We start from the raw sequence: 14,949 nt of genomic DNA on the forward strand, positions 1-14,949 counted from the left end.
TTGGGGACCTACGTTTTTCTTGCGTAAGTACTAGAACTCAACGACCTCAAAAATACTATTGACAACAACAATTACTGAACTTCATTATTTAGTTCAGTTTAAGAAATTACTGAACTTCATTCTTTAGTTCAGTTTTAGAAATTTCAGAACTTTCAGAAATTCATAAGATAAGATGGGTCACACTTTTTATAAAACTGATATTGATGATCCAATTTTAAATGGAAGGCCTTGCAACAGTTTTAAAAATAAACCTCCCTAACCTCGGACTTAGACGCAGTCTTGCTGAGACGGGAATACGCCAAACGCGTCTGTATTGTGAAATTAGATTATTTTGTGAGTGTAAACAATGATAGAAATGTTTGAAAGTGAGAAAAAAATGGCACAATAAAATAACAAAAGATCAACTCAAACGATTTGAAAAAAAGTACATCGTTTAAAAGCAAGATAAAAGCAGTAAAGGTAAAAAAAGAAGAAGAATAAATGAAATATTTTTTTTAGTTAAAAAGACAAAGCTCCTTAAACATATCAAAAAATGGAATACAAACAAGCAGTAAACAGTGTCCTACATTGGAACTACCGAGGTTTCACAGAATTCCCTCTACACCGTCTACAAGGCGATGAAGCCGAGATAACAGATATATATTTAAAGGAAAATTTAATATCCCGTATACCCAGCGATATTGGTAGATTGAACAACCTAGAGGGCTTATATCTAAGCGGGAATGACATCACGAAGTTACCGAGGGAGATATCAAAGTTGAGTCGCCTTAAGTGTTTGGACCTCAGCGGCAATAGATTACAATTTATACCGGACGAGATCGGAGAAATGAGGAGCCTAAAGTTTTTGATATTGGATGAAAACGAGTTGCTTGAGCTACCGTTAAGGATCGCTGAACTACGGATGCTGCGATATCTTTCGGTTTGTGGTAATTCATGTTGTTAATTAAGTTACATTTCATTAAATATACTTCAAAGTTCAACTAGTAAATATACGACGACGACATCGCCATCTAGTACAAAGTAAGCGTCGCTTGTGTTCTGGGTACTAAGATAGCTGATTAATATTTTTTTGAATACAATACACATTAATACTTATAATATAAAGAAAAATACCCAAACACTGATAAACATTCATGTTCATAACACAAACATTTTCCAGTTGTGGGTATCGAACCCACAGACTCGGACTCATAAAGGTGGGTCGCTACCCACTGCGACAACCGGCTGTCAATTCAAGTTCATTGTAAATACGATTTTAGTTTGTGTATAATAACTTTTATTTTAACAGACGGTAAGTTAAGGCTTCGTTAAAGTTTCCTTCATATCATCTCATATACAACTGACAGTTATTTTAATCATCAAATAAGCGTTCTAAGCAGCAACTATCAAAAGATGAAATGCTGATGTTACCTCAGCTAATATTCAGCGAAAAGAAAATACTGACTGACCATCATCGATTACAAAAGTACTTTAGAGTTTTGTCTTTATAACATGATCCTTTAAACAATTTTAGACCGGCCAACGCAGACATTTAAAAACATGCTATACTAAATAAATAGTACAAATATTTGTGTATATATTGTACAGTATATTGTATATGCTCGGGAATGGCTAAGCATAACCGGTATTCCAAAAAAAATCCTTTAATATTCCCGAATTTCGAAATCGAAATCTTTAAGATAAAAATCCTTAAGAACGTCCTTAAGAGTCCTTAAGATAAAAATCCTTAATCCTAAATCCTATTTAAGTCCTTAAGATAAAAATATTACTGAATTCGGTAAGCGCGCTTGTCGATAGCTAAGTACCTAGCTGCTGAGGTTTTTCCTGAGCTATTCTTAGTAGAATCTGCTCATCAAATCGGTGGTATTCATAGATAATACACTATTAGTTGGTAGTATTGACATTACACAAACAGGCCTTGACATTTCATAGGAAAATCAGGCATCCTGAGAGCTAAGAATAAAAAATCTTGCCTGTGTAACTATATTTTATTTGTCTGAATTGATCCCGATAAATCTAACCTACATTTGATGCTCCCAATACCAGTAGATTTAGTGTCGCTCGTAAAGCAACGGAAGCAGTTGTAGTTATGTTTGTAGATAACAAACTAGCCGTTATAAATCAAGTTTAACGTTTCCTTGTTGATCTGTTTGACCTATTTAACTCGCAAGTTACGGAAACCACCGAAGAAAGTTAGTAATTGTTCGCAATTGCTAGCAGACACTAAAGATTTGGTTAGTCTTTGCTCTAAAACACTGAATCCATCGTTTTCTAATCCCAAATAATTGAAACAAAATTTACGTTTACATTTCCCTAAAAACAAGCATTTATAAATTTCGCACACAAAAAAAGATTCAGTAGTTCATCAGAATCTTTTTTTTATTTCGTAATTTAGCATCCAAACTCATATTCATCGATCAGACGGCCGATTGGCGCAGTGGACAGCGACCCTGACTTCTGAGTCCAAGGCTGGGTTTCGATTCCCACAACTGGAAAATTTGTGAAATGAACAAGAATGTTTTTCAGTGTCGGATGTTTATCTGTATATTATAATTTTTTCTAAGCTACGTCGCTTTGCGTCGAAGACTGTTAAAAATATCACTTGCTTCGACGGTTGAGGAAAACACCTTTGACAACAGTATGATGTCAACACGCCTTTGACAGCGCCGACCAGCGTCGTGGACTACGGCCTAAGCCCTTGTCATTGCAAGGAATACCCGTTCCCTGCAGTGAGCCGGTAATGAATTGAGATGATGATGATGATGATTTTTATATGGGAATTTAAGTAAGCGCCACGCTGATAAAGACATTCTATCCCGTCTTATCTGGAACGGTAAACCAGCTTTATAGTTCCTTTAATTGGTACGTGCTTGGTTTCTACGTGCTATGGTACCTAGTTTTGCCGGTAACTAGCTACAACTAAAGCCAAGAACTGGTCAAGATACACGCATTTTATATATATCGATAAGTATATCTACTAAATAATGTATAAACCAAATCATATATTTATATACATAATTTTGTTTTTTTCTAAGTAGTTTTCTAAGCTTATCAGGGCCTTTAATTGCCCGTGGCATTGAAATCTTAATTACGCATGACTTGATACTAGTGACGTTTTTGGCAGATCTTCAATCATTACAAAAGTGCTGTAATTTTATTACGTCACTAGTTGTTGAATGCTTTGTAGCTTTATTGCGGATTAGACTACCAAGCAAGCGAAGCGAGGTTCGATTTCAGGAACAGATCTAGTAAAATGTTAGGTTTTCTTCCACAAGTTTTTGGTACCTATTGTATTTCGAAAGTTTGCATTGTTCCGTGCCTAGGAAAGCATGTTAAGCCGTCGATCTCATATTATTGGGAAGTTTGCCCTTAACTTAACTGCAATCTCACCTAGTGGTATCTGAAGATGCAGTCTAAGATGGTAGCGGGCTAACCTGTTTTGGGTATAGCAGTTATACAATTATATTATACTATACCATCAGTAGGGTAGCAATCAGCCACAGCAGAACCCACCAAACAAAAGGATTATTGTACGAGGATAATATTATTAAGATTTAAATGTAACAGATACAATCAAAGCCAAGGAAGCAAATAACATGTTTTGTTTTGTTATTTTAGACAACCAATTACAATGGCTGCCTCAAAGACCTGTATACAATTACCATCACTGTGAATTGAGATTCTGGCGAAACCGAAGCTTGGGTACGATACCCTATTCTCTGTGGTACCACATGTTTAGAGGACAACAGACTCGCAGTCTTAACATAGGGTATGTACTTTTAAGTGTAAGGTTTTAAAAAAAAGCCACGGAAGTATGAATTTAGAAGTCTACACACTCTTGCATTGACTGCGAATGTTTTGCTGTTTTTCGAGAAATTCCATCTTCATGCAATTCTAATGCAAAGAAAAGAACAAGCTATCAAACATTTTTTCAATTTTTTTTTTATATTTTGCTAATAAAAAACAAATTTTGAAGATGTTTGAAAATACTAATAAGCTAGCCGATCCTATTCCGGAGAAGTAGAACTACTTCAACTAAGTCAACGAAAATCTGATGATAAAAGTTAAATTTAAATTCGAGTATAATAGCATTACGTTGATTTGTTTTAATTTTAATAAACAACATTAATCAAATAGACTGCTGATATAGAAATAAGTTCAGATTCTTGGCCTCGAAGCCAAGAATCTGATGATAATAATAACTAAAGCATAAATACACCTTATAGTTTTTCTTAATCAAAACTATTCTTTTACAGGTGTTTTGGCAATTTATTGGGTGACGACACAAGCAACAAAGATACAATCGTACTACGATTGGGGCCAAATAACAAAGAACTCAAGATGAGAGAAATAAATTTCCCAAGAAAATATGAACACATTTTAAACAAAGAACTTACTGCACCGAGTCTAATGGAACTGTGCAAGAGAAAATTTTACCAAATACTCGATAATGCTTCTAAGAGGCTAACCACATCGCCCACTATAAGTATATATTCTGACGTAAATTATGACGATACAACAGAAAACAATAACAACATCGGCAATCTGCAAGATTACTTCAAAGAGTTTAATCTTAATAATGGATTTGGTTCTAGAAGGAATATCAACGAAGAGTACTATGAAAAATGTAAAGGAGACACTAAAGTAGATAAGCTGTTTATTAAAACTAAAATGAAGGGATATTGCGTGCCATTCGACATCGTTGAAGAGCATTTTTATTATTTACCCAAATTTCTAAAGGACGAGTTATGCAATGGACCTATGTCGAGATGTGAAAATGTTAGCTGCAAGAAGGCTTTATTCGATTACGTCTATTTAGAATTTTGCTTAGAGTAAGTTAACGGATCGTTTATTGTAAGTTATTGTGTTAAGTATTTAGATAATATCATAACAATTATCTTTTTCAACTCATTCTCACGGGCCACAAGTCTCATCTCACACGGGCTAGGCCACCATGCTCGCCAAATGCGTGGTGGTTGACTTCATACGCCATTGCGAACATTATGGAGAAATCTCAGCCATGTTTCCTTACGATTTTTTTTTCTAGTAACAATTAATGGCAGACATTAGGGCCCGAAGGCTTTATAGATAAATAAATAACGAACCTTTCAATTTACCAGTAGGTACATGTGCCTTTCTATTAATGAAATCTTGGTATTTGCTGCGATATCTGATATTTCTACCAGAAACCGCCGGCATAAATTGTAGCACTTAATGTGTTTCATATCATAGCCTTATCATATTACTGCGTACGTACCTACTGAGCCGGAATTCGAACTCGGCCCCCACGAAATTGAAGCCGAAGAGTAACCAATAGGCTATCACCGCTTTGTTTGACTTCTTATTTTCGTATCATCCCATTACCGGCCCACTACAGAGGCCGGTTCTCCAGAAGAACATTATGACTTCATACGCCATTGAGAACATAATGGAGAAATCTCGGCCATGATCCTTACGATATATAGTAATATTTAATGGACCAAGCATATGGCCCACCCAGTGGCGTGCACAGGGCCTTCGACCAGGGTATGCATAAAGCAGGAACATGGCATAAAATGAAAAAAAATCCCTCCAATACGAGTTATATAAAATAATTTGGGTATGCAGTGCTTTTGTGCATGTATGAAATGCACGCCACTGGGCCCACCTGACGGTAATAGGAAAACCATCGCCTCTAAAGAGACAAACACTTCACAGGGCGTGCCTGCAACATGCCGATGTACCCATCTATTAATGTTAAGCCTCGTGGCCTGTAATTAAACCGGCAACCACGCACTTCAAACCGGAACACAGCATTGCAACAATGCTGCTTAGCGGCAGAAAGAAACATGACTCGTCCGGGGAAGTACCTACTATACTTCTCTGTCAGAAAAAGCTCTACAAAACATACTACAAAAAACTTTCACCGTTTAACCTAGTGCTAGATATTCAATTACATATTAATTTTGTCTGGTGGGAGGCTGTGGTCGTGGCTAGTTACAACCCTAAGCGATTTAGTGTTTCGGTGCGATGTCGCGTAGAAACCGATTAAGGGTATGACTACCATACTCCCTAACAGGTTAGCCCGTTACCATCTTACTACATCATCACGTACCACCAAGTGAGATTCCAGTCAAGGGCTAACCTATAGAGGAATAAAAAACTCGCATAACTTGGAAAACTTAGAGGTGCATGCAGTGGAACAAACTCGGTCCCCTGGATATGGCAGCTCGAATTATTTACCGCTGGGCTATCACAACTCAAGATATTTGATGTTTATTGCTCGTATTTATATTCTGATTAGTCTTTATTTTTATTTCAGAAAGATAACCTTAATTGAAAACACTGAAGATGTTATATTAAATGCAAATTTTTGTTCCAAATATTGCGCTGAAGTATGGAAAACTGGAAAAGATCTTCTCTCTTGGGAGTTTCTTTGATATTCGTTATACCTAGTTAAGATAGTAATAAATTTATTTTTATAGGTACTTAGTTTTAATTTTCACTGCTAAGTGAAATAGCTCCTTATTATCATTTGAACCCATTACCGTCCCTCTACAGGGCACGGGCCTCCTCCCAGAGTGACCAATGAGAAGGGTTTGGCCCGTAGTCTACGTCTTCACGTAGTCACGCTGGCCATGGCGGACAGACTTCACACGCCATTGAGAACATTATGAAGAACTCTCAAGCATGCAGGTTTCCTCACGATGTTTTCCTTCACCGTTTAAAGCAAGTGATATTTAAATTGCTTCAATTAAAACGCACTTAACTCCGCAAAGTAAGTGCGGAGGCTCGAACTCACTTTCCACGAAAGGTAAGCAGATGCCTTACCCACTAGGCTATCACCGCTTCCCACAATATCGTTCGAAAACCATATTATTTTATTTATGGCTTTTCGTAGTGCTAAAACAGCTAGCTACTCAGCCAGGAAAGCCTCATTTTTGGTATGTTTAAACTCTTCTACAAGAGAAATATTAAAAAAATTAAAGAAATTCTGTCTTATTTTAATGTCAACATATACCAAGTACTAGGAGAGCAGAAATCGATTTGTACATATTTGAGAATAATACAATTATAATTAAAAAAATATAGATTTCGCCTAGAATTCATTATATTTGGGGAAAATTAAAGCACAAGTACTGCAGCCACAATGCTGTCACCAATAATATCTACCATAACAGAAGAGATAAAAAATCGATAAGATCAAACCGACTTATACTATAACTTCGCACGGGTACTTTCGAGGGCACAAATGCAATTTGTCAAAGAGCAAAATATCAGGATCCGAGATAAAATGCAGTCGACTGAGACGATTTATATTGGATCTAACTTCGGTACAAATGGCAGACATTAGGGCCCGAAGGCTTTATAGGTAAATAAATAATGAACCTTTCAATTTACCAGTAGGTACATGTACCTTTCTAATAATGAAATCTTGGTATTTGCTGCGATATCTGATGTTTCTACCGGAAACCGCCGGCATAAATTGTAGCACAAAGTTATTTTTAAATGGCTGTTTATAACATTTCTTAAAAATACGGATGAATGAATGAATACACTTTTATTGTATTATACACCACATAAACATACAGAAGAATTGTAAATAAAAATTTAACAGAAAGTATACAATCCTAAAGAAAAATTAAAAATCTTTATAAACATATTTCTTGTGTGCGTGTATGAACCACTGAACTCCTCCTAAACTTCGGTATGCGTTTGGGTGGCACCCTGGATGGTTTAGATTCACAAATCAGCCCGACAGATGGCGCTGGGGTCCGCTACTAATAAATAAATCCTAAAAAGGATCCTAATTATTCTGAAACAAAACGGCAACAATATTAAACAATACTATTCTTGTAGTAATAATTGTTTATTGTCCTACCTATCTTCCTACCTAACATTTTATCCTATAATTCTCCTCTTACTTCATCCTACTTCCTACAAAAATAGCAACACTTCGCTATGCAAGAAACACGTCCTACAAAGTGCCATCCCGTGTCCATAAACCTGAGGTGTAAGTACCTATCTGCGTAATGTTATTACACCGGTAACCACGCCCTTTAAACCAGAACATAGCAATGCTGCTTTGCTTCGAAAAGCATAGCTTCTCCAGATAAAATCTGTGACTAGTAGTAGAGCACTGTAGAAGCTCTACTACTAGTCTTTCAGCAATGCTAATAAGCCCCCAGCGCTCACTGTTCACGCAGGAATACCCGAAATAATGTAGCTATTGAGGATGTGTCTGTTCCACAAATAAGGACTTTTATTTTAAAACTTAACTTATCTGGTGGAAAAGCGTCCAACGAAGCTCCGTTTTTCATACAGAGATATTCGTGCTAAGGATATGTGTAGCTAAGGATGCGTCTGATCCACATATAAGAACCTTTATTTCATAACTTAGCTAAGCTGGTGGAAAAGCGTCCAACGGAGCTACGTTTTTCATACAGAGATATTCGTGCTAAGGATATGTGTAGCTAAGGATGCGTCTGATCCACATATAAGAACCTTTATTTCATAACTTAGCTAAGCTGGTGGAAAAGCGTCCAACAGAGCTACGTTTTTCATACAGAGATATTCGTGCTATGGATATGTGTAGCTAAGGATGCGTCTGATACACATATAATAACCTTTATTTCATAACTTAGCTAAGCTGGTGGAAAAGCGTCCAACGAAGCTACGTTTTTCATATAGAGATATTCGTGCTATGGATATGTGTAGCTAAGGATGCGTCTGATACACATATAAGAACCTTTATTTCATAACTTAGCTAAGCTGGTGTAAAAGCGTCCAACGAAGCTACGTTTTTCATACAGAGAAATTCATGCTAAGGATATGTGTACAGTGTAGCTAAGGATGCGTCTGATCCACATATAAGAACCTTTATTTCATAACTTAGCTAAGCTGGTGTAAAAGCGTCCAACGGAGCTACGTTTTTCCTACAGAGGTATCCGTGCTAAGGATGGGAACTAAAAATGTGAAGACATCTCATTCTAAGTATTAGTGTAAACGGTCAAGTTTTTTTTTATTTCAACTTCACTTACTGCTTAACTGCCTACCGTACTCATTAAAAGCAGCCTACGTTTTAGTTTAAATCAGATCATTCCAGGTTTATTGCGAGCACGTCCTTCTATTTCTCGACATAATCTACATATTGAGTATTTTCTGGCTACATCAAGGTTACAGCTGTAAAATCGTAATATTTGACTTGAAACTGATCCTGATGAAGTACTCGGGGACCTGGCTTGTAGTAGATATTGTATCTATAGGCTGGATGCTCCATCGTGCGTTTAAATATGACAATATAATACTGGAGCTTATATTGGCATCTATGCGTGTATTGAGGATTCCTAAGCTTTATACTTATATCAAGAATTTGTTGGCTTTGAAACAAGCTGGGGTAAGCAGTTCCCCTTTTGAACCTATTTGAGTCGCCATCAACAACCTCCGACTATTAGGTTTGTTCAATAAATCGACATCGAGCTAAGAAATAGACGGGTACCTGAGAACAGTTCTTAGCTCTTTAGGAACGCTCTTCTAGATCCAACAAGCCTCGCACGTCTGCTCTTCACTGCAGATGACTATAGACTGACCACAGACTGACTCCCATGGTCTCTTTAGGGTTGCGTATATACTGCACAGAATAGGAATATTAATTCATGTTGTCGTACCAAACTTAATGGTGTCTAAAATGTTGCCTTGTCTGAATACACCAGGCATATAGTTGGATACCTACGTGTTGATGTGTTGACATATTCAGTCGATTACAGTAATATCTGCATGGTAGGCATTAAGAAGATAATATACTGGGAACTTTCTACTTCACTACCTAGTTTGGCCTACACCAACGGGAGGCAAAGACCTCCAAGTTTTACGGTAATAGTGGCCTATTACCGTAAAACTTGGAGGTCTTGAGGTTCGTTAGGCAAGCTTCCCGTTAGGAAAGGCCTTTAGTCCAGCTGTGAACTGTCCTAGGGAATTCATGAGGCCACGACTTTGTGCTGTCACCATAGGTATAAGTACCTATTTAAAAACAAATTGCTTTCCTATAACATGTTAACAAAGACTTTGTTGCAAAAGTGACATTCTTCCTTATTTCATATCTCACATGGAATGTATACTTCCAATACGCACTTGAATACATTATAGAAGAGACATACGTACCTGAGACACCTAGGAACTGTTCCTGAATCACCATTGGCAAGCTCTGGAACCATACTACAACAGTTCGATTTATTTATGCTTTTGATCTTGCAGGTAAGATGAAACCTTAAAAGTCCTAATAAATTCTTTCTTTTTTCAAAAGCATACAGAAGTTATCGAAGTTATCCAATATAATAGGTACAATAAGTTCGTCCAGTAATGTAGTCCCGTAAAGTTTCGTTGAGGTCGTCTCTAAGGAAGCTTGGGAGAAATAAGACCTGCCATATTGTCGCCTGACATTAAATCCACGAATGTATTGTCCTAAATCGCATGCGGATATATGCGGAAGATCTAATATACCTTATGGAAAAATTAGTTGTAGCCAACATTGGGTACCTAAGCCTGATTTGCTAAATGTTTAGATATTGGAATAAAGACAGTTTGAGACTTTGACTTGATTTTATTTTTTACAGTGGGTATGTTAAGAGGCAATGCGAACTTAAATCTACTTGAAGAAGACGGATGTTTCGAAATATTTTGCATGATATCATGGTTCATCTCGAAGGTACCGATGGCCTACTTTTATATATTACCTACTTTCTCTAAGCTTGTTATACCTAGATACCTACTTTAAGTGTCAAGTTGAAGAATAGTGGTTGGAATATTAAACAATGGTCTACACAGTTCTGGGCAGAATTCCAGACAAAATTTTTTGGTTACTCGCTCACGCGTTTTTCTCGCACGAGACACGTCCTAAGATTGGCTGGCAGAAAATGCTTTAGCATTAAGTCCGCCTAATGCAAACAGTCTTTTTTTGGTTGTGGAATAAACAAAATAAAAACAATCTTAGTTCGCTCCAAGAATATATTGGATGAATTCTGTTAAAAATCCTACCAGCTGAAATTAAAAAGTTGGCCGAATCCACGACCGTGCCTTAGAGAAAACGTTAAGCCGAGGATCCTGGTTATTGCACCTCGGCAATTAACCTACATAGATTTTTTAGTATTTCTTTCAAATTGTTGTTGTTTTTAGGATTATATTTAGGTTATATTTACTTATATTTACTTATATTATTAGATGTATCAGTATATAATGTACCAATAAAAGTCCCTTAAAATCAATAGATATAAAAACCGGTTACTATGACTAAAGTGCCTTATTTGACTATCGTCTACTACCCATAAGGACATCAATCTGTTGAACCAATAACAAAACTAGATTAGGTTCAACGTAATTCTCTTTGCTTAGGTGCTGGTACTGCATTGTACGTTCAGATACATTATTTTATTACTTGGATCGGAACCGGCTAGAGCCAAGTACTTCATAATGGCGAAGCAAGTTGAGACTTATTTGGACCAAAGAAGGTACCCGTCGAGGCTAAAGAAAAAAATATATAAAATGCCAACATGTGATTGTATCGAACTTCTTACTTTACGAGAAAACAAATCGAACTAGTCGGACAAGGAACAGAAAAAACTTGCCCTCGTGTTCGGTAACCTTGGGATTTGGAACACATTGAACATTTTTTCATCAATTTTTATTCCACTACAAGTTAGTCCTTGACTGCCATCTCACTTGATGATAAGTTGTGATGCAGTCTAAGATGGTTATAAGCTAACCTGATTTACTCCCTCTAAGGCAGTTATATTCAACCCATAGGTAGGTACCCCTAATCGGTTTCCACGCGACATCGTACCGGAACGCTACATCGCTTAACATCATGTTATTGTTGGTAGAGTGGTAACTGGTCACCGCCGACGCCTCCCATCAGATCTAACAATATTGAGAAATGAAAAATTCCTAAATTGTTCCGCCGGGATTCAAACCCGGGAACGGAACACACAGCGTTCACCGCTGCGCCAGGGAGTTTTTCGAATTTCTATCTACCCCCCTGAGTGGCTACAAGATACCGAAGTAACAGACAATATAGGAAAGTTATATATATATATATATATATATATATATATATATATATATGTATTACAATTGAAAAATACATAGGTATCTACATATTTCATATAACTAAGCAATTAAAATATCACTTGCTTTACGTAGAAGAAAAACATCGTGAGGCAACCTGCATGCCTGGGAGTTCTCAAAGGAATGCATGTTCTCAATGGCTACTCACGTCACGAGACTAGTGGTAGGTACATGCCTAATAATTTAGGCTTTTGAAAAAAAAGGTTTCACCAACTCTTAGCCATTGATGTATGTCTAGGAATCTCCTTAGATTAGGCGTTACTTATCAAGGCATCTCCTCGTTCGTTTTTAGTGAAAACTGGAATAAGACTCGCATTTTGATAGGAGACCCGGTAGTAGGCGGGTAATAAATAGGTCGATAATGATGCTCTACGGCCTTATAAATTTCGAAAACGAAACAAATCGTTACGGTTATAATTTATTTATTTCTTTATGGTCATTCCTTTATTACCGTGTTCCTGGTGAGATCTCAGAACGGTTGAATAGTACCCATACTTCTATTGGAGCTCATTTTCTGATGGTAGGACGAGCTTTCGCCCAGCCATATACTTATTGTTTAAGTATCATTTATGCCTACGCAACATCACATATAGACAGCCGGTTGCCGCAGTGGGCAGCGACCCTGCTTTCTGAGTCCAAGGCCGTGGGTTCGATTCCAACAACTGAGTGTTTGTGTGATGAACATGGAGGTTTTTCAGTGTCTGGGTGTTTATCTGTATATTATAAGTATTTATGTGTATTATATTCATAAAAATATTCATAAGTCATCTTAGTACCCATTACATAAGTTTCGCTTACTTTGGGGCTAGATTGTGATGTGTGTATTGTCGTAGTATATTTGTTTATTTATTTATTATATACAGGTAGTCTAAATAAGGCTAGATTTCGGAGCATTTTCAGATATTTTGACTTCACAACGCATTCAAAACTTATACTTCTATACAGACATCTATAATTTTCTCACCGTACCTAAGAATAGAACTCAGAACCCCGTGATCTGATTTGTACAGGAGACCCGGCCAGCTGAAGGAGGACATAATAATGCACACCGGTCGCCAACACGTGAAGGACGTAGCGTTCCTAAAACAGATGCCTCGCGCGTTGCTCCTGCAAATCGGCATTAACCTGCGCATCGTCATATTCATCGCTGGTGATATTATAATGAAGCTTAATACTATTGGTATGTTATAGCGTAGGCATTTAAATTTTAGTACTTTTAACTCCATAGACCATGGACCATATTATTAATGTAGACCAAGGCAGGCACTTGTTTAAAGGAAGCGTTCATAGATACATATAATATGAAACCATTCATGTTAAGGTGATGGGGATACCTACATTCGCTAACTTAAAACTTAAGCTAGGAGTGTTCCAAACGCGCCTTGGTTCTAAAAGAGCCGAAAAAAACTTCGCCTGGGTTTAATAGTATCTACTTAGTAAGAGCTTTTTGTGAAGGAGATTGTCCGGGACAGTACCACCGCTACGCTTATTTCGCCACCAAGCAGCAATGATGTGTTCCGGGCTGAAGGCCGTAGTTACCGGCATATGAGGCTAAAAACCTTTACCTCAGGTTTTTTGAGAACCTTCGGTTAAACATCTGGCGAAGATTCCGCGCTCACCCCAACCACCATATTCAATTCAATTCAAATTCATTTATTTCAAGTAGGCCTACTTTATAAGCACTTTTGAAACGTCAAGTATGTATGTTTGTGTGACTCTACCACCGGTTCGGAAAGCAGATTCTACCGAGAAGAGCCGGCAAGAAACTCAGTAGTTGCTCTTTTCCAACATCAACATTTACAATCATTTTGCTATCTTGCGGGAGATGAGAGCGAGGCTGGCTGCTTCCATTCTACCTTGTCATTGAGGAATTCATCAAATGTATATGTATATATGTGTATATATGTGTTTTTTAAATGTATGCATTGGTAGGTCAAGAATTTCCTTAGGAATCATGTTGTAAAAGCGTATACTCAACCCCACAAAGGAGTTCAGCACCTTTCGCAGATGATATGCAGATATCACTAATTTATGACCGTTTCTGGTAAGTCGATTGTTAATTTCAGCTTTTGATTTATAAAGAGTAATATTAACATAATAATTATTATACAAAAAATCTGTAAATCTGACTGCATATACTGGTGGTAATTAATCCAAAAGTCCATACAAATAGGTAGTTTAACGTGACGGCTAAGCAACGATACATTTTCTAATCAACACACTACAACACAATAACTCAAATTACATACAGTTTTCTAAAATAAAAATCTTGTATCCTACTCCACCATTCTCGCTAAAACAGTTGCGATTAAAAAATAATTTATTTTCAGGTGATTGTTTCTACTTCATACATAAGGGCACAGTAGCTATTTACTCTGAATCTGGAAAAGAGGTGTGTCATTTGGAAGACGGAGATATTGCTCTAGTAATGAAGCACAGATTATGTAAAGCATTCGCTGTTGCTGTTACAAACTGTGAGCTCTTCCAACTAGATAGAGCGGATTTTGAAAGCTCTGTAGCATCCTACCCCACTGTATATGAGGATATTAAGAAAATAGCTACGGATAGACTAGAAAGGACTCAAGTTTGAGACGAACGCCATAAGACTGAGATGAAAATTAAGACGGGAAGACCTATTGATAGTAATACTATTTAGTTAATTGTACCGACTGAGCCAATTATTAGGTCACTTGTATTACTCTGTCCCATCTTGTGATGAAAGATATTAAAGTCACAGGAAATACATTAAAGCAGTATGGTAGCTGAGACAGATGAGCACGCAGATAAAATCTAAAGACTAAAATCCTGCGATAACAGCTTACGGGCGTAAGCTGTTATCGCAGGGTTTTA

The 14,949-nt window shown here is 37.1% G+C and overlaps 1 protein-coding gene across 1 annotated transcript; it reads left to right on the forward strand.

Moving 5' to 3' along the window:
• The first annotated feature begins 287 nt into the window (after positions 1-287).
• Positions 288-14,863, forward strand: LOC120629048 (LRR receptor-like serine/threonine-protein kinase SIK1). The gene is given in 5 exon segments (XM_039897790.1): positions 288-926; positions 3,619-3,769; positions 4,257-4,832; positions 13,110-13,279; positions 14,430-14,863. Coding segments are annotated over 5 exon segments (1,617 nt in total). The 5' UTR covers positions 288-532; the 3' UTR covers positions 14,756-14,863.
• Positions 14,864-14,949: the final 86 nt, after the last annotated feature.

This window comes from Pararge aegeria, chromosome 13 (assembly GCF_905163445.1).
Source record: "Pararge aegeria chromosome 13, ilParAegt1.1, whole genome shotgun sequence".
NCBI classification, from domain to species: Eukaryota; Metazoa; Arthropoda; class Insecta; order Lepidoptera; family Nymphalidae; genus Pararge; species Pararge aegeria.